The sequence below is a fragment of the Haemaphysalis longicornis genome, unplaced genomic scaffold (genome assembly GCF_048455015.1).
Source record: "Haemaphysalis longicornis isolate Haplotype H1 unplaced genomic scaffold, Haemaphysalis longicornis Haplotype H1 scaffold_1, whole genome shotgun sequence".
Classification (NCBI taxonomy): Eukaryota; Metazoa; Arthropoda; class Arachnida; order Ixodida; family Ixodidae; genus Haemaphysalis; species Haemaphysalis longicornis.
The window spans coordinates 219,057,387-219,078,584 of record NW_027526203.1 but is presented as its reverse complement, the minus strand read 5'-3'; the positions used below and the strand labels follow the sequence as shown (position 1 = coordinate 219,078,584).

The window sequence follows — 21,198 nt, the reverse complement described above, 5'->3', positions numbered from 1 at the left end:
AGGTAGATTACAATGTTTTAATCGCTGCAAGTGTGCCTGGGTGCTCATTTATACCTTTTTTTATTGTATTGAATCGGTATATGAGGAATGATTCACGTTGTTCTCGTTCCCGGTTTGATCTGAACTCCGTCTCTAAGAGCGTAACGCTTAGTTTATCGAAAGAATGATCTGGAAGGCTGAGGTGTCTGTAGAGGGGCAGGGTCGGGCGCGTTTTGGCGTGCGCTTTGTGATTATTGAACCGGAGCCTGAAAGAGGTTCCTGTTTGCCCTATATATTGCATTCGACACACATTGCTTTCAATCAAATAAATCACATTGGAAGTGTCACACGTCATGTTCCCGCGAATTTTTAAAGAGTACTCTGAGTTGGAGCTTTGAGCAGTGCTTGTCGGCTGCATTGTCTTGCAGACAAGGCACCGCGGTTTCAGGCACGGCCGGCATTCATTATGCGCGGACAATGAATTTGTCCTTGCGTTCAAGAGTGTGTCTTTGAGGTTCCGGGATCGTCGGTAGACGACGCCTGGAACGGACGGAAACGCCCGTTTGAGGCGTTCACTTTGTTCGAGAATGTTGTAGTGCCGCTTCAAGATGTTTTTTTACGTTAGGAAAGTTGGTTCTGTACGTTAAGCATAGGTCTGTTCGTTGTAAGTCGCGTTGTGCGGGACGGTTCGCAATTAGGTCCACGCGGTTGAGTGCTTCGGCCTTTTTATGGCGCCATCAGTTACACGCGCTGGGTACCCCTGCCCCTCCAGCATGGTTTTTAAATTTTCGGCGTTGGTAGTGAAATCTTCCTATTTTGAGCAGATTCGTTTGAAACGGTGGGCCTGGCTATAAGGAATGCTATATTTACAGTGACGTTGGTGGACGCTTTGGTAATGCAGATATTGCTGGCGATCCGTTGGCTTCCGATACAGCTTTGTCGTGAGTTCACCGTCTTCAATTGTCACGGTCCCATCCAGGAAGTTTATGCTCTCTTGAGAGTAGGTGTGAGTAAAATTGATGTTCGGGTGTGCAGAATTGTAACAGTCGATGAAGTGGAGGAGCTCATCTTCGTTGCAGGTCCAAATAAAAAAGATATCGTCAATGTACCTTTTTTACAGGAGTGGTTTTAAGTGGGATTCAGACAGGAATGTGGCCTCTAACTTCCCCATAAACAGATTGGCGTAGCTTGGTGCCATCTTGGTTCCCATGGCGGTTCCACTAACTTGCCGAAAGTACTCATTGTTGAATTCAAATGAATTTAGTTCTAAGACGGGGGCCGCTAACCTCGCAACTACATGACAGTCTGGGGTATCTGGCTGTTTATGGAGCGCATACATGCTGGTTAGTGCGGCTATCCCTTCGTCATGGGGGATGTTGATGTAAAGGGAAGATACGTCAAGAGTTACTAGGTACGAGTCCTTTGGTACATGAAGATCCGAAATAACTTTGAGGAAATCCGTGGTGTCTTTTATGTACGAGTCCAGGACGCTGGGAATGTGCCTTATTAGCTTGTCCACAAACCCCGATATGGGTTCGGTGATTGTGCCAATGCCGGATATGATTGGGCGCCCTGGGTTGCCAGTTTCATAGATCTTAGGAAGCATGTAAAATCTATATATATATATATATATATATATATATATATATATATATATATATATATATATATATATATATATATATATATATATATATATATATATATATATTGAGAGAGAGAGAGAGAGAGAGAGAGAGATAGAGAGATAGATAGATAGATAGATAGATAGATAGATAGATAGATAGATAGATAGATAGATAGATATACATACATATATCAGTAACCCCTCGTTATAACGAAATCGCTTTACTCGAAATATTGCTTTATTCGAAATTTTTTCTTGCCCCAACCCAAACGCATGCATTTGAGGTTGCATTACTCGAAGTGCACGAAGAGCTCGATCCGCTTAGAGCGAAGTGGCGAGCGGAGGCATGGCGCTGCGGCGGCGACCCAGCGGTGAGTCAGGCTGGCAACATGGCGGGTCAACGCAAGCTGGCCTTTCCGCGGCGATTAGCCGGTCATGCTCGATTCGCGCCATCCGACTGTAGACAAACGGTCCGAATGCGTGGTAAGGTCATTGAATTTCATTCCTAGACATTGATCAATGTCGTGAACGCGACGGTGCGCGAACACCGGCGCTCGAACCATAGAATTAGCAGTCTCGTCGACCACGGGTGACCAAAAAACTCTTGTTTTGCGAACTTCACTGCTGCACACCTCGTGGAACATTTTCCCAGAGATCATACAAACCCCCTAGTGCAAAACCGGTTAGTTTTCATGATTGCGCCGTGCACCCAAAATGAGCGGTTAATCATTTTTTGAGTGCTAAAAACACAACCTCAGGCTCGAGCCACGGCATTTGCGGCGCTTCCCAGCGCGAAACTCGCTCAATGTTTTGTGACACCAGCACGTCCCCCTGTAAATTGGCCACAGCCACTTCCACTTTTATGGGCGGCGACCACAGCCTCATGCAATACTTGGTCAAATTGGAACAGGGGTTGCTCGCGGCCGGCGAGAAATTAAGCAGCAAAAGCTCACTGCTTTTTTTGCACCTGAAGAACGCTTTGCTTCACTGAATACTTTGTGTTTTGATTCCTTGCAATTGTGGCGCAATTCAAGTCAACTGCTTTAGCTTTTCTCGAGTGGTAGCTTATATCGAAATACCGCTTATAACGAAACTTTTTGGTGTCCCGCTGAATTCATTATAACGAGGGATTACTGTATGCGTAAGTAAAAAAGTAAGCTGCTTGTCGGAGGCCGTAACGATGACAGAAGAATTGCCCTCGATACCGATGATGGACCCTGGTGATGGCCAGGTCGACGGTGCTACTCGAAGCCGAACAACGCGATGGGCGGACGAGATGACGGTGACTCCTCACCTGCGACGATTTTCCCCGATGACCTGCCGCCGGTCTTGTTCGTGGACATCTCGGCCGACTCTTTCAATGCTCGCGAGAGTAAGGCGCCTTGAGTTTCAAGGTCTGGTTCAGACAATGAAGATGTCGAATTCTCAAGTCCTGTTTGCGATGGGAAATCTAGCTGAGGTGAGGTTTCTGGTAATAAGTCATGTTCCGCGGGTGTCTCCAAGTCGCATGGATCGTAGCACTGTTCAGTCATTGTAAAAAACTCATTGAAGTTTTTTGATGAATGCAAGGTCTCCATAATTTGGCATTTTTCTTTGGTGTCACATTTCTTATCTTTCAATCGGTAGTACAATCGGATCATGATATGCGTGATTTCGTCTTCATAGTCAATGTTGGTGGTAAATTCCTGGTCCAAATCTTCGATATCAATAAGCGGTTCGATCTCCTTATTCAACAACCTCAATTCAACTTCATTTTTCCGTAGCTGGCTCAGAAAGCTTGTTAACACCCCGCAAACATCAGTGATCGTTACGGACGAGTCTAGTATTGCTTTTGCGTTTCGACACAGTTCTCGTGCGATTAACCGCCTTTTTTCTCTTTCATTCTTCAGTTCGTGGAGGCTCATCTTACATTGAAAAACACCCTGTTCGTGCATAAAAGGTAGTTCGTTTTTCATTGCGCGATGCGCTGCGTCACTCCTTTCACCTTCTGCAGAATCGCTTTCTAGATCCATCGAACAAAATGCTCAAAGGGGAGGATGCCTCGTCGTCTTGTCTTCCCATCGCGTCGGTCGGCCATGGGTAGCACCATCGTCGATATGTCCATTAAACGGTCCGTCGTCGGCTTCGAGGGGTCCTCCTTCTCGTAGGCCAAAGTTCGGATGAATCCGAATCGCACTGGGCCTTCTTCCCGGGTTTCGGCACCAAAAATGCAAAATAAGGAGAGACCAATAGCCGCGACGTCCCGGTGATGCGATGTTGGTGTTCTATTTAGAAATATAGCGACTGATGAAGATAAAGCAGCTCGAGCGAGAGCTGCTCACGCGACTATGGGCACCGATGATGGTGATCACATCGGTGCAGCAATGATGACACCTATAAAGTTTCTACAGTATGTATTTATGTATTTATGTATGTATGTATATATATATCTATATATATATATATATATATATATATATATATATATATATATATATATATATATATATATTTTTTCACCACTTTCTTTTCGACTCAAAAAATTCTTCATCTCTTTCTATGACCAACCACAACCTCCCCTTTGCTTTCCGAGGTTTTCTTGACTGCCAACCCTTATTTTCTGTCTTGTTTCATGGAGCCCCTCATTTCCCATTTTCTGATTCGCTATATGCTTAGCGAGGGCCACCGTTCTGGCAGTCTTGGTGCCAAAGGGAGCTTAAGAGGGTTCAACGCTGGTCGACCCCTCTCGACATGTCGTAGACACTCGAGTCACGGCCCGGGGGTTAAAAAGAAGGTCCCCTTCACCCCGAGTAGTCCGAGTGGCACTGGCTACCACCCCCAAGTGCAGGAAACAAAAATACCTTAACATAAATACCCGAGAAAGTGCTGGGGAAGCAGCCCCGCCGGTAGCGTAGTGGTTATCGCACCAGACCGGTATTCTGGAGGTCGTGGGTTCGGATCCCACCCGGCGGGCATTTTTTCACCACTTTCTTTTCGACTCAAAAAATTCTTCATCTCTTTCTATGACCAACCACAACCTCCCCTTTGCTTTCCGAGGTTTTCTTGACTGCCAACCCTTATTTTCTGTCTTGTTTCACGGAGCCCCTCATTTCCCATTTTCTGATTCGCTACATGCTTAGCGAGGGCCTCCGTTCTGGCAGTCTTGGTGCCAAAGGGAGCTTAAGAGGGTTCAACGCTGGTCGACCACTCTCGACATGTCGTAGACACTCGAGTCACGGCCCGGGGGTTAAAAAGAAGGTCCCCTTCACCCCGAGTAGTCCGAGTGGCACTGGCTACCACCCCCAAGTGCAGGAAACAAAAATACCTTAACATAAATACCAGAGAAAGTGCTGGGGAAGCAGCCCAGCCGGTAGCGTAGTGGTTATCGCACCAGACCGGTATTCTGGAGGTCGTGGGTTCGGATCCCACCCGGCGGGCATTTTTTCACCACTTTCTTTTCGACTCAAAAAATTCTTCATCTCTTTCTATGACCAACCACAACCTCCCCTTTGCTTTCCGAGGTTTTCTTGACTGCCAACCCTTATTTTCTGTCTATATATATATATATATATATATATATATATATATATATATATATATCTGAACCGATCCGTAAACCAGAACTCAACCGGTATTTTTGCCGGAACTGAACCCGAACCCGACCCGTTATATTTTGAGAACGCTGAACCCGAACGGGAACTGAACCGAAAAAAGAAACAACGGTTACCGGTTCATGCTGAAACGGTTCGACCCTCCGTTGTTGTTGATATTGCACAGCCAATGCAATTCAGGCCTTTTTTTCTTTCGCGTACCATCAACTTCGTACCCGCTCGCGCACTTTCCCCTACAGACAATTGAACACTATCACGCTCTGTATGTACCAACCTGGGAAATGAATGAGCACCAATGTAGCAATGGTCTGTTGCTGCTGGAAGCGCGAGCGTGGTGCAAGCTGACCAAACGAAATGTCATTCTCGGCAGCTTGCAGGGGATATAAAACGACTTTGCCCTTCACTAGCTGCGACTTTATTGGAGCAATCGGGCTGCAGGAGTGCTCCACTGCGCAACAGTGAAAGCCCACACCCGGTGTGTGCGAAGTTTTTGCATTTCATAATTTGTTTGAAAGGTCCGACACCTGCGAATTATTAATACTTGACAGGTGTGACCGCAGGAGCTTCTCAGTGGCTAAGTCGTTCGCTGCTGACCACAAGTGGCCTCGATCTCCCTTTCGCACGACCGTTTTTCTGAAGTAGATGAAAATCGAGAACGTCGGTGTATAGAGATTTTGATCCACGTTTAAAATCAGCAGCTGGTTAAAATAAGTCTGCCGGCCTTAAACATAAGCTGCGCCACGGATCAGAGGTATAGAACGGGGCATGAAATGCGCCAGTTTTTTCTAAATGTGTTTAAACGGAAAACAACAAAAAAGAAAAGACGAATCACGTTGTTTTAAAATATTACGCAAAAATTAAGTAAAAAAAGCACCAAAACGTGGAAATTGCTCTATACTTTTCTTTGCCCTGCCTAACAACCGAAAGTGTCATCAATGGAAAGGAAGTGAGTTCCGTGATCATTTTTTGAGGGCAGTACAGTGGACAAGTTCCATTTTTCACAGATACAAATAACAACGGATATGTCAGGGAAAACTTTTAAGGTGCGCACTTAATCCCTTGGCAAGAAACTGCAGCCCTCGACCTTGTCTTGGAAGCAGAAACAGTAATAAAGCAGATTACAGGTGCAGAAAGGCAGGCCGGTATCTCGCGTTGTCCGATTCGCCCAGCGATCATCTTTTCTGCTTGTTCTCCAGTTTTGTCTCTTTCAGACCTGCTTTTATTTCGAAGGTGCACTTGTACTGACTGCCCAACTCGCTACATTACTTCTACTGCTACTTGTTCCGGAGGGGAGCACTGCTGTGGACGAATTAAAGAGCGTCTACCCAAAAAAGTCTCATCTCGATCATCTCCGCATGTCGAATTTTCCTTTCATTTTGTAACAGCATATTCTGTTACAAGATTCTGCAATGTAGCACACGGAACGATGGCCGGGGCTCAGGCGGTACGATGACATACCGAATGTAATGCACACATCCAGTATAGCTATCGCAAAAGGAATTGCAGTGGTCAGAGCACTAATGCAGTGACTGAGCGTTAACTAAACCTTACTTTTAACAAAAGTGTGGCTAACACATTCGATAAGGAGACAGCTAACAAATTATTGAGGGTGACCAAATAATCTAATTCATTGGTAGTATTTATGTGCCTGTTGCAGGTTTTTTTCTGTTGTGTTACAAATTGGTATTAAGCACTGCAATTTGAACGTGCCAATACGCAGGCCTAAATTTAAGGCTTGAAGCTTAGCGTGATGGGCGATTCCATAGCGAAGATTGCGAATTCAACAAAAAAGGAAAGGGCAGAAAATATATCCCACCGTCATATCTCTTGGCGGTGGCTTTATGAATAGTCGCTAGGACAACATAAAGTCTGGGTGAGGAAGTAGGTAGTAAATCATCGCCACTTCATCTGTTTTTCTATCTCGTAGTTTAAAGTTTGCTTTGAAATTGCGCCACTGCCCTTGGGGAAGAGCAGAATTTTGAATTTTTGTTTGTATTTTGATGTGACTGTCATTTTATACAAAATGTTTTTTTTTTTTCTAATTTAAGTGACAATGCAACTCATCGAACTGGTTCGGTACGTTATTTTGTCGACCCGGAACTGAACAGGAACGAAATGATATCTTCTGAACCAGAACCGTAACCGAACCGGTATTTTTTTCTGTTCGATACACTGATATATATATATATATATATATATATATATATATATATATATATATATATATATATATATATATATATATATATATATATATATATACATATATATGTAATCCCTCGTTATAAAGAAGACAGCGGGACGGGGAAAAATTTTGTTATAAGCGGTATTTTGATATAAGAGACAACTCAAGAGAAGCTACAGTATTTGAACTTTAATTGCGCTACAACTACGAGAAATCATGCACGATGTTTTCAGTGGAGAAAAACTTTATTCACGTGCAAAAAAGGCAGTCAGCTTTGGCTGTTTCATGTTCTTGCAGGGCGCGAGCAACGCCTTTTCCAATTTGACCAACAATGACTGGCGTCCGAACGCCTTTCAGACGGCAGAGTGAATGAGGAGGAGAAGGTAGTGGCCACTTTTATGTAGGGGGGGGGGGTGGGGGAGGGGTGCCGGCGTCACGGAAAGCTACGAGAATTTCGTGCTGGTAAAAGTTGCAAATTCCGTGGCTCGGAGTCCGAGTTTGTTTTTGTTGAGCTCAAAAAGCAATGATTAACCGCTCATTGTGGGTACACAGCGCAATCCTGAATACTGACAGGTTTTGCACTAGGGTTTTGCATGACCACTGGGCAGTTCTTTTTCGCGAAGTGTGCAGCCGTGAATTTTACAGAACAAGAGTTTTTCGGCGCCCCGCTGTCGACGACACAGCTTCGAGTGTCAGTGTTCGCGCACCATCGCGTGCACTAATGTCTAGGAACAAAATTAAATAACCCTACCACGCATTTGGACCGTTTGTCTAAAGTCGCATGGCACGAATCGAGCATGACCGGCTCGAGAAAATCGCAGGGGAAACACCAGCTTGTTAACCCGCCATGTTGACCGCCTGACTCGCCGCTCTATCGCTCGGCGATGCCTCCGCTCGCCACTTCGCTCTAAGCGGGTCCAGCTCTTCATGCGCTTTGAGTAATGCGGCCTAAAATGCATGTGCTTGGGTTGGGACCGGAAGAAATTTCGAATAAAGCGATATTTCGAGTGAACCGATTTCGTTATAACAAGGGATTACTGTATATATATATTGTCACGTGTTTCATCACGCAAAGAAGAGACGACTGTGAGGACGAAGAAGTGGTTGAGTGCGCGGGCTCCCTCATCATTGTCATTCAGAGCTCTGGCGCTCGCGCTTGGAATTCTGTGCTCGAGCTATCCCACTAAAAAGGCTCTGGCTGCTTGTACTGACCCGGTCGTCTCCTTCAAAGACCCCGGCTCAGCATCTGCGTGTTTATAGTACGCGACAATATATATACAGTAGAATCTCGGTAAACGGAAATAGCTTAAACAAAATTGCCGCTTTAACGGAACAGTTGCCTGGAATTTGGTTGATTTTGTATTCAGACAACGTAAAAAAACTCTCGGTAATCGGAACTAAAATTTCCGCATCACTGTGTAAACGGAACCAGAAATGGAACTTCTTGTGAAATCCACTGGCATGAGATACAGCTTTTTACGGTTCCGGCTGTTTCGTTCTTGTTTTTTTTTTCTTCCTCCACGCTTTTTTAGCCTTGTTGGCCTCGTAAGCCTCGTCTCGTAAGTGGTTAGCCGTGTTAGCGCAACGAATGCAACATCGCAGTTCTTGTACCAGTCGTTCGGTCTCGATTCTAGACGCCGAGGCTACAGAGCTCACCTCCTGTCGCATCGTTCGTGCCATCGCTGTGCTATTCGTCCTTCATTACCACGTTGCCGTCTTTTAAATTCGGTGGCTCGTAAGCACTCGCGAAGTTGAGGCCTCTAGCCTCCGTGAAGATGCAGTTGCAAGGACTCAAACAAAAATAATTGACGCATTTTGCACTGCACAGTGACTCATTGTTGCCAAATCAACTTTGTCCTACTCTTTTTGTAGTTTTCTTGCTTTCTGAAAACTATCAGCTACAGTCATTGCACCTTAGAACATCTCTCTCAGGAAACGGAACTCCTGTTAAACGGAACTATTTTTTCCAGTCCCTTGAAGTTCCGTTTATCGAGAGTCTACTGTATATATATATATATATATATATATATATATATATATATATATATATATTGTGATTGCCCGTAGACCTATGGGCTGAGTACTCCAGTCCTCCGGATGCGCTAATCTAATCCCTCCCTGGATTAGAATCCAGAAACTAAACTGGACCTAATCCCTCCCTACCATCCTTATAGGCCTCTAAGCCAGCCCTTTTCCAAATATATATATATAGAAATAAGGCAAGGTTTTCTTTTCTTTCCGAGGTGTTCTTGACTGCCAACCCTTATTTCTATATATATATATATTTGGAAAAGGGCTGGCTTAGAGGCCTATAAGGATGGTAGGGAGGGATTAGGTCCAGTTTAGTTTCTGGATTCTAATCCAGGGAGGGATTAGATGAGCGCATCCGGAGGACTGGAGTACTCAGCCCATAGGTCTACGGGCAATCACATTTTCGCAAAATTAACGCTAAATACCGGGTTGACTGATGATCCCCTATTATTTCCACATTACAATCACACGCCTAACTGCAATAATAAAGTTAATTACAAGTACTAGGTAATTGCTGCCCTAATTAGCAACTGAAATTCGTTTTATTGCGTCCGCCACGACCTTTGACCACCTCACGCAAGAAAAGCAATTTTATACAGACTTTCAAAATGACTTAGTCTTCCCCGAAACACCCTGTATAGCTTCCAGTCAAACGACTGGAGTGCACACGTTGAGCTAGGTCGAAGTTCGCGGAACATTGAGGTTCGCAAAATAAAAGACGCTGTCCATGGCCACTGATGCATGTCTTCATTGATTTCCAACTTCCGTACTTGCTTGCCGACGCCACGTTGGGCGATCAGAAGGCTCATTCTAGACGGCAAACGCTATGTGGACGTCATCGACGCGGATGATGTAGCCAGAGAAAAGGCTCGCCCACTCACGGCCAAGTTTGGGAACGTCATTAGACAGATATTCCTCTGTTGCTATAAAGACACCCCGACCACCTTCTTGTCGCCAAGCTAAACAGTACTTATAATGTCACAGTGTGAACAGCATTGCAATATCGTATGTTTACAGGCTCGACTCCTCACTGCTAGTCACCCTTGCAACGAAAGGTTATCTGTGCATCGTACGTTGGAATCGAAACAGAACAGCTAAAACGTTCTTGAGGACTTACTGATGGTGCAAGTCCTGCCTGGCGAAATTGTGGAAGCTGCTACGTACGTCAGAGCACTCTAGTGTAGGGGAGAGTAAGAGAAGCTACAAAGGGTTAGCGCTTCCTTCGTGACAGTTTTGGACTGAGACCTATGCTTCTTTTGGTTTTGCTTTCAGCCGTCGTCAATTTCCGGGTACTGTGGACTTCCACTGGCTGGTCCCTACGGGAAAATCACGACGACAATGGTCGGCTTCTTCAAGGGCAAGATACTCATAAGAAGGACGGCGACCAGCACTTGGCCGACACAGTGCTGAGTGACAAGAAGGTCATCTGTCTGTACTTCGCAGCGCAATGGTGTCCTCCATGCCGCATGTTCACTCCTTTCCTGGCCAACGCCTACAAGGATGCTAAGAAGGAGAACCTCAGCATCGAGGTGAGTTTCAGAGCGCTGCCACGCGAACTACTTATCTGACTTTCTAAAGACTGCAGCGATTCCAAGCGCCTTTTATCTTAGCGTCAAAATTTGCCTGGCTGCGGCGAAGACATGAAAGTGCATTCTAGTACTTAGTGGCGTTACGAAGTTCTTTTGTCGCAACTTTTTCCTGCTCTATATTCACTTCCGCTAAGACGTGGTGACCAAGTACCATCAGCGTTAAGGCTGTCAAGTGCTTAAGCTGCTGCACCAATTCTGTCTAGTCCCACTTACGCGCTTGCCGCACAAGTTCATAAATCTCACGCGTATGCACCCACAACATAAAGCTCCTGAGGGGGAGGATTTACCTTGGAATGCGATGTATTCCCCGGTTACCAGACAAAATTACTCTGTAGGCATGCTCGACACCGCGTCATCGTAGCCACCATTATGATTTCACGTCAGTAACCGGCAATGATGTAATACTGCTTGACGTGAAGGAGAGGAAACGTGGAAGGGGAGCACGCTGAACCTCGACCAGTTGCATTGCCTTAGCGTGGGAGTGAGTAGGGCAAGTTTTTCTGAATTCTTGCATAGTCAGCGAGCTACGAAGTTGACACGGAAAGCTTGTGTTCAGGCTAGTTGGTTGTCCATAGACAGGCCGTGTCTTTTTGCAGAAACAGATAGGATACAACTCGTAAATTTGTAATGCGTAAGCATTCTCTGGTGAGGACCCCAGCTAAGCCTGTCCCTTAGCGTGACGACATGGACCTACTCACTGATTGGCATAATTGGTCAAGCTAACACATCTATTGGTAGCATCAGAATTGATAAGGAAGGACTATAACATACAAACAAAACGCAGGTACCACGCACTGGCAATGCATTTTTGTAAAGGCTCGGCGTTCTACCAGTTGTAACGGGTAAAATTTATTTTCAGGCTACTGTTAATTACAACGCCAAAAATAGGAGTAGCAAAAAATATGTGCATTACAGTGTATGCTGAGATTGCAGACGTTTCAGCAGGTCCCGTGCCAGTTTGCGACGTTGAAACATCCATCTGTATATCCCAGCGATGTACTACCACAACATTCTGTCTATAACAAAATCTTCCGCTTGACCCAAGACAAACAGCACTCCTCGGTTCTGTTCGTTTTGCCTTGCCTGCTTTTCGGCTAAACTTTGTTGGGATTTGCCTTTGCCTTTCAGCTGAGACGCAACTATGGCAGTGGGGTACGTTTCTAATCAGAGCTTATATGGCCAGGGTTCCATATATTTTTCGTGTCTGCGAACAAAAACCTCCTGAGGTTTGACGTGTCGTCGCGAGGCATACTATAGCTCTAAAAGTGTGACGTCTTGGAAAACGAAACTCCCGGTGCATGTGCTATTATCATTCCGTTACCACCAAAGTCACGCTACACGCCGTTCAAAACATGATTAGCATCAAGCTTGTACGTCTCGTCACTTGCATATGCATTTTTAGTACATTGGTTATCAATAAGCTCCATTTTCAATATCAATAGAGTCAAAACAAAGGACTGTGCGTTTATGTATGTGTCTTTCTTACGGATTACTGCCGTAGAAACTCCATGGAAATTGAATTTTCTCGTACCTTTCACCTAAATTCAAAGTCGCCTCCATGTCGGGCCTTCAAAAGCTTCGCTGGTCATCCACCTTCACCGAACGGAGCGGCTCATGATTTTTAAAGGGACACTGAAGTGGTTTGTAAACATTGTGGGATTACTTGCGCATACTGAAGTCTAGAGTCCCTAGGCCAAGTCTCGACCAGTTTGGGTGCGTCAGGGACACTGATGTGATTTGTAAACATTATGCCTCTAAACATTATGCCTGTGCGACTGGTATAGGCTAGTAGAAAATCCAAGTCCAGTTAAAGGCGGGGGAAGAGTTGGCGAAGTTAACATCGGTACTAAGGAAATAAAATCAACCGGAACCTTCCTTGTAGCGCAGAAAAGCAAGGTACGGAAAGCACTTCTTGCGCATGCAGGGTGAACTAGCGCAGCGACCAGCAGCACGACCTCACATTGCGATCGCTTTTTCTGCCTAAGGGATGCGTTTGCTAGTAGTAAGATATTCGTGGGGATTTGGGGGACTCTTACTGCACAATCTTTATTCAAGAAATATCCATCTAAGCCACTGGGAATGTTGAGACTAAACAAAAAATCAAGAGCCTTCACGATATATTTATTTATTGATTGATTGATTTGATTTATTCTTGCGCGAAAAAACAACAAACAAAACACGTTCGCGCAAAGGGACTTTCATATTTCCGCTCTCCCCCGCCAACTCTGAGGTTATAGCCGAGTGGTCTGAAGCATTGGATGCAATGCGTTGAAAGGAGAGAATCCCCGATCAAACGTGTTTTTTATAGTTGATTTATTTAATTTAAACAACGTTTTCTATCCTGAAGTCACAATCTTGCGCTGCAACCTTCATAGCTCCACGAGCAAGTTGGCAGACTGCGTGCAGAGTAACACTGACGCGCTGGCGAGCTGTCGTTGGTGTAGTGTTCACATAAGGACCGACAGCTTGCGGGCACAGGGCCGAATTAGCCGGCTGTCGGCATGGTGCGAAAACGCCTCTTAGAACACAGGGACGGGACATGCAAGCTCCAAAGGTGGGGGTGAAGAGCGCCTCGGCTAGTGAACGTTACAATTCTAAGCGGTGCTAGCAAGCTTATTTGACCCACTCTAGAGCGGACCACAAGGCAGAAGTGCGGTATGTCGATTCCTGAGATAGCGAGAATGTCCAACCAACGATAACTTCGGATGCCAAGCATGTTGTTGCACGGAACCGAATCCGAAACTGGTTTGAACCTCAACATTGGACATTGTCCAGTGACATCGCAAGACAAATACGGGTCAATGGTGTTAGTTGTTCGGGCTGCCGCACATATGGTATTTTCTTCTTTCAGAATTTATATATATAAATACTGCCTTATCGACTGGATAAATGAAAAGTGTGTTTATTTAAGACAGTTTGCGCAATGCAAACAAAAAAAGAAGTTTAACAAAAGCCTTAAAGGGGTGCTGATACGAATCTGTGATTGCTTTGTACGCTACTAATGTGGCAGCGACTGCTTCTAACCTAGTTTTGAAGGAGTACTGGCACGAAATTTCCGTGTTAAGTTATTTTCGCTGCTATGGGTGCCTAGCAGCACACTAATCACAGAATGGAACGTTAGATTCGATAGCGTGAATAATTATTTACAGCCTCGCTTATTTGTCAGTTTCGGTTTCCAATAAACGAACACCATGGCGGCCGCCATGACAGGAGGGCGCTCGTGACGTCACCGTTCTCGTCGCACCACTGCCGGTGTGGACGCACTGGCGCTCACTCGGGCACCCAAACCGGCCGTGGTATCCACCATCTCCAGGCAGCATGACGTCAGTCCAAAACCCGTGACGTGTACACACAGCAGAACAGCGCGCGCCAACCACAGCCAGCGCGTTAGCCCCGTCACCGGAGCCCCTGCTCGGCAGTTTGGTGCCAGGAGGAGCCGTGGCGTCATGCTGATGCCGATTACGAAAGGGTATCTGTTCCGAGCTTTCTCATGCGTGTAACGCTTAAAATGGATTTAAAATGTTTTATACTGAATGGTTACTGTTGAAACTTGCCGGGAGATATCTCCACATACAAAGAAAGCCCAGCTTTGAAAGTTCGTGTCAGTACTCCTTTAAATGCACCATTCTGCGATTCTGCCCCATTCTGCGTTGTAGTCGTTGTTGTACGGTGAAGAATAAGTAAGTAAAAACACGTGTAAAGTGATGCGATTTGATCGGGGCTCTGCACAGTAGGAGTCCACTGTTCTACCAACTGCGCTATCTCTGCACGTTTTCAGCATAGAACAAAAGAGTTTTCTTTCTTCGGGGCACACACACACTTGGAGGATTTGCCAGGGATCGGGGGCTTTCATCGGGTAACATACCCGCTTCATAAAATTAACAGAACTATCAACTGGAAAAGTAAAAGTTGCACTATATTGCATGCCTTGTCACAGCTGAACGTGATAGCACGCGGCTAGAACAGGTGCACACCAGCCGCGCAGAAGCATGCATCTAGAGCGGTGTCGTGTGCCAGCCTGCGTGTTGACGTAATACGCGCCGTAAGACGAAGAAACAAAAACCAAGAAAGAGCACCTAAATGTTTTGTTCATGCCTCTTTTTTTGTAACGCTAAGCTTTGTTTCGTTCATCCGTCCTGAGTTTTCTGTTCTCCTTTTACAGTTAAATTATAGGTAATATAAGCGAGGTTCAGTCAACCAATGCCGAATTGCTCAATGAGACAGAGTACGGTCTCAATATAAATTCAAGGGAATCGAACAGACATATTTGCGGAACTCCGTTCATTACGTAATTAATTGTGTAGCTGATTAACGTGAGAGTTTGGATGAGTTGGTACTTCATCGAATTGTTGCTTACATCCCGGACAAGAAGAGTGGCTACACGGACAAGCCCAGCGCTTGTCCGTGTCGCCACTTTTTTCGTCCTTCGTCTTGTTTGCGCTGTAAGCAATGATTTCGTAGACACATTTTCAGCTGTAAATTGCCAGCAGCATGAAACCTTTGCATTTCCCTAATTTCCCAGGTGATTGTCGTGTTGTGCAGGTCATCTTCATCTCGCAAGACGGAAACCGGAACGACATGATGGCGCACATGCAATTTTCACACGGGGACTGGTACGCTCTGCGTTTCGCCGACCGGTTTCAGAGGTGATTACCTGCCGGAAGCTGTTCGTACTCGAAAATTGTAAGGGAACTATAAAGAGGGACCCAAAACTCAAGAATGCGGAGACATTTTGTCGTGTAAAGGACGTGTTCGGAGGTGCAGACGACAGCCCCTTTAGCTGCTTAGACTTTCAGTGATCTGTCGTTTATTTCGTCTTCCTTAGTGAGTGAGATGAACGATTGAGACAGAGAGAGTGAGTGATAAAGTTACTGAGTAAGTGGGCGGGAGAGCGAGCGAGTGGATGAGTGAGCGAGTGCGACAGTGAGTGAATGAGCGGGGGATTTAGTGAGTGAATGAACGAGCGAGAGTGAGTGACTGAATGGGTGGGTGAGTGAGCGACCGAACAGGTGAGTGAGTGGGTGTGTGAACGAGCGAGAAAGTGAGCGGGAAAGCTAGTGCGTGAGCGGGTGAGTAAGTGGGTGAATGTGTGAGTGGGTGGGTGGGTGGGTGGGTGGGAGGGTAAGTGGGTGGGTGAGTGGGTGATCGAAGGATTGAACAAGCGAGCAAGTGAGTGAATGAGTAGGTGACTGGGTGAGAGAGAGACAGCTCGGAAAAAGCTAGTGTGTGAGTGAGCGACCTATTAGGTTGGTGTGTGAGCGAGAGGAGCGGAAAAGCTAGTGTGAGCGGGCGAGCGAGTGGATGAGTGAGCGAACGAGATAGTGATTGAGTGAGTGGGTGGATGGGCGGGTGAGAGGGTGAGCGGGAACAGTAGTGCGTGAGCGGTCGCGTGAGTGGGTGAGTGAGCGAGCAAGTGAGTGATTGAATGTGAGTGAGCAAGTGAGTGAGCGTGAGAACGGTGATAGGATTGCTTCGCCGCGCATGCTTAAAAGTGCTGCTATGATGCGCAGTTTGGCTTAAGCAGTGCCTGTTACCCCTACAATGTTTTTCATAGTTATTCCCAGATTTGATTAACGATCACTGCCGTAGCCTGTGTACTCTGCACGGCTTATATGTTTACTTTTCGCGACAACTTGTCCGCAATGTATAAATGGTATAAGAACGCGAGTTTTCGACGCCTGCGAGCGGGTTTGGACATGGCTATATTTAGCTTGCATTAGGACTTCGGCGTAGGAATGTATAATTGTAACGTGGGCTCTTTTATGTTTACAGTGAGCCTGCCTTCCTCTAGCATCAATGAAACTAACGATTGCTCACAGAAGGCGAGGCTGTGTACGAAGCGAAACACGTCGTTAATGAATTCGGGTAATTGGGAGTTTTAAAATAGGTGAACCGAGCGTTGGGGGCCCCCCAAAGTGATGGGGGAACCTAAGCGCAACACGCGTGCGCGCGACGAAAGGGTCTTCTCAAACCGCTCGCCGGCGGCTTTGGATGCACGTAATCGAATGTTGGGAACTTTAGGCTTAACGTCGCGGCAGATATTTGAACGAATGAATGACTTTATTTTCTCGTAAAGCTTACAAAAACAGTACGATGGACGATTTGGGAAAAAGTTGCTCGCAGGCAACTTGACCAGCCCAAAAGCCCGGTAGACACACAGGGCAGCAAGACAGCGGGGCGAGAAAAAAAAAGAAAAAAAAATCAGAAAAGAAAAAGAGGAAAGAAGTAAAAATAAAAATTCAAACAAGAAATCACCAGTACAATGTAATCAAAACAAATTTACATCTTTGTCACCACAGAAATAAAATACATACAAAAATAACCAGTATATTGTAGTTTTAAAAAATGTACACCTTTGTCACCACATAGCAACAGGAAAAACGTGGGCGAAATAAGATTTCAAAAAGATACCTAGGAAGAAATACAATCACAGATGAAGTATACATCACTGCTGAAGGTAAAATGCCAGTAGGTTTGATTGGGATCCAGGATTTACGTTTTGATCAATAAGATAATTTAACAAGGTTGGTAATGTGTGGCGTAGCATTTGTACTCCATAGTTAGTTCTTGATTGGGGTATTTGCCAGAAATCAGAAGATCGTGTGTTGTAGCAAACATTATGACGCCCCAGAGAAGCTATATTACAAATATAGTTTAGATTATTCTTTTGTTCCCTATTGTACAGTAATGCCAAACGATAAAAAAATAAGTGTACAAGTTTTAATAACCTGAGCTCACTGAAAAGCTGTTCTGTAGGAAAATCGTACGGCTTATTGCAAATTATTCGAATTGCTTTTTTCTGAAGTAGGAAGAGACAATTTAAGTTTGTTGCTGATGTTGTACCCCATACAAGGTTGCAGTAACTTAGTGAACTAAAAAATAAGGCATTGTAAATCAGTAATTTGATTTTGCGAGGGAGGTACCTAAGGCGAAAAAGTGTACCTACGATTTGGGAAAGTTTGCCAGCATGACAGTGTACGTGATGACTCCAGGTCATATGTTCATCAAACCAAACGCCTAATGTTTTCATTGAACTCACGATTTCAATTTTTGAGGAGGCCAAAGTTATATCTGCTTCAATTGTGATGTTTTTGTTTATTGCATGGAATAGTACTGCTTTAGTTTTGCCTGTGTTTATTTTAAGGCCATTTTCAACACACCATTCATGGATGCTTTTTAACACCGAGTTAGCATTTTGTATTAGGGTCCTCACTTTGTTAGATTTAAATAGCAGAGTAGTATCATCAGCATAAATAACGTATTTAGTGTCATAATCTAAATTTACTATGTCATTGATGTATAGGTTGAAAAGAAGAGGGCCTAATATACTTCCTTGAGGAACGCCAATTTTCACTGATTTAATTTTGGAGGGGGTGTCTAACTGTACATACTGGGTTCTATTTGCTAAATATGAAGTGATAAGTTTTAAGGCAACACCGCGAACACCATAATAAGATAGCTTTTTGACCAGCGGTGAATGACTAATGAATCAAATGCCTTGCTTAGGTCTAGGAAAACACCAAGCGTTAATAAGCGTTCTTCTAGGTTTTTTAAGATAGATTCTTTTAAATCAAGGAGGGCAGACTGAGTTGACAGGTGCTTACGTAAAGCAAACTGGTTATATGTGATTATATTTTTACTTTCAAAGAAATCTGAGAGGCGACAAAAAATATTTTTTGCAAGACCTTTGGAGAATACCGGTAAGATAGATATCGGTCTGTAGTTCGACAACTTTGTTCTGTCGCCCTTTTTGAACACTGCCAGTACTTTCGCTTTTTGCATTTTGAGTGGGAAAACACCTGTGGAGAGAGAAAGGTTATATATATGCGTTAATATAGGTGCAATTATGTTAAACACATATTTAACGGGCTTAATTTGCAGGTTATCAGCATCACAGGCTGAGCTGTTGCTTAAAATTGAGAAAAGAGAGTCGTCAATTCTTGAACATCTGTCAGACGTAAAAATATGGTTTCAGGGCATTCGGCAGTAATATAGCGACAGGCATTCATGCTAGTAACAGAATCGTTGTTTTCGGTGAAGTGATCATTAAACGTGTCAGGTAGTAACTGACCAGAAATTTCCAGGCCATTTTTGTTGATAAATGTGACTGGTTGGCTATTTGGCGTTCGATTTAGTAAGGAGTTTACTGTTTTCCATAGCTGCTTGCTATCATTTGCACAGGAGGCGAAGTAGTCCTCGTTATAGCAAGTTTTGGCATGACGTAGTTCGTTGTTTAACTGGTTACGATAACGCTTGAATATAGTAAAATCTGCCTTGTCTCGTGTTTTGAAAATTTTCTATAGAGTGCTTGTTTATGTTTTATCTTTAAATACAGTTGCTGTGTAATCCATGGGTTTCTAATTTTTGAAGAGGGGTTTCGGATAGGACGTGGCGGAAAATGCTTCTCATAAAGCGCACAAAACTTGTCCAGGCAGATTTCATACGCAGTGTCAGGTTCATGGGATTCATAAACACTTTGCCAGTCGGTAAAAGAGAGATCAAAGCTAAACATTTCAAGACTATTAGGTGTTATCGATTGCATCATAGGCCTGTTCCCTTTCGTCTGAGGCGGTCGGCGTTTTACACTAAGAAAAATTAGCATACGGTCACTCACAGTATGAGCAAGGACACCTGCCTTTGTAATGCTTGGACAAAAATTAGTTATAAACAGGCCGATGCATGTTTCCGTATTGCATGTTACTCTTGTGGGTGCTGATATTACGTTTCTACAGCCAAACGTTTGGAGTAGGGTTTCTAGATCACGCCTTGTTGAAGTTTCGGCTAGCATATTAATATTAAAGTCTCCACCACATACCACATTGTAGTTCAGGTCAGAAATATGAGACAAGAACTGCTCAAGGAACAACAACAAAGATTCAATCCTTCCCTTAGGCGGACGATAAAAGACAGAGTACACAGTGCGTACATGGAGAACAGACAAAACTTCGTAATCATCCGTAAACTTCGTAATCATCCGTTGGTTCAAAGTGAACATCCTTCATTGTCGTACTAATCTGCGTTTCCATTCCTTCATACCTAAAACATCAGACGATTGGAACCGCCTGCCAAGTGCGATAGCTACAGTCACCGATGCGCGCGCATTTCGCTCAGCAATTGAACGACATTTATCTGTACTATAGTAGTGTCGCATCATGTGTGTATTCCCTTGTGTATTTGTATAGCTCATCTTCTTTTGGCGTTGAAAAGTTTTGCTATTTTGCACTAGTGTAAATTGTGTGTTCACCTAGCTTATGGCACTCTGGCCCCTTTACAGTATTATTTTTTATGTGCCCTGTATTATATGCATATATTTACATACATTTTCAGTGAGTTGTTCTTGTTTTTGTATTTATGGCTTGGCATTTTCTGTGCTGTAAACTTCCCTTTTATGTAGTTATATTTCCCACTATTTGTACAAACCCCACTCCCTTCTGTAACGCCCCATGGGCATTGAAGGTACCGAAATAAATAAATAAATAAATAAACACGGCTAAACTCATCAACACGACTTACGTTAAAAACTTTTTCGCCGCTATCGTTACAGTTGCGAATGAGAGGCCCTAATACAACTTTTCACTTCACTGTCACCCTCTTTCTTGTATGTGTAACTTTGTATGCGCGTCCGTTTAAGCGATCGATGATCAAGAACCTGCCATGGCCTCGACCGATGCTTGCGCGCAGGCACATATTCTTCGGCCGCTCGCCGCACCGCACGTGAACGGGCCGGCGGTGCCGGGACCGACCTTCGGGGACGGTCGGCGTAGATCGCGGCAGATATTTGAGCATCGCTTTGAAAACCACAGCTGATGACACTACCTAGCACAATGTTTCACCACTCTAACAGCCACATTCACCGCTGTCGAATTACTTTTCCACAACTAGCGTGATTTTAAAAAGCGGCGACAAGTTGTTGCTGCCGCGACCTGCGTCGGTTCGTGCTGTTCCGTCGGCCGTGCGGGCAGGCACGGCGGTGTGTGTGCGGAGCGTTTCTGGCAAAGAGTCTTACCCACTCGACGGAATCGGACCACCAAAGCTGACAGAGTAAGTCGTACTCGTTTCTTACTACAACTGAGGCCTCTGGCAAAAATCCAAATAAGAACGGTCCCTAAGCAGGCTATTGCAATATACTTACAGCTCCCAGCGCGGAGCTCGCTGAAATGGCGTCTGTAACTTACGACGACGCAGCGAATAGTGCCC

At 44.8% G+C, this 21,198-nt stretch overlaps 1 protein-coding gene across 1 annotated transcript; it reads left to right on the top strand.

The window, feature by feature from the left end:
* Window positions 1–2,869: 2,869 nt before the first annotated feature.
* On the top strand, window positions 2,870–15,651 carry LOC144157598 (nucleoredoxin-like protein 2). The gene is made up of 3 exons (XM_077688435.1): window positions 2,870–2,978; window positions 10,685–10,941; window positions 15,544–15,651. Exons 1-3 carry the CDS (start codon window positions 2,870–2,872, stop codon window positions 15,649–15,651), a joined length of 474 nt encoding a protein of 157 aa, XP_077544561.1.
* The last annotated feature ends 5,547 nt before the right edge of the window (window positions 15,652–21,198 follow it).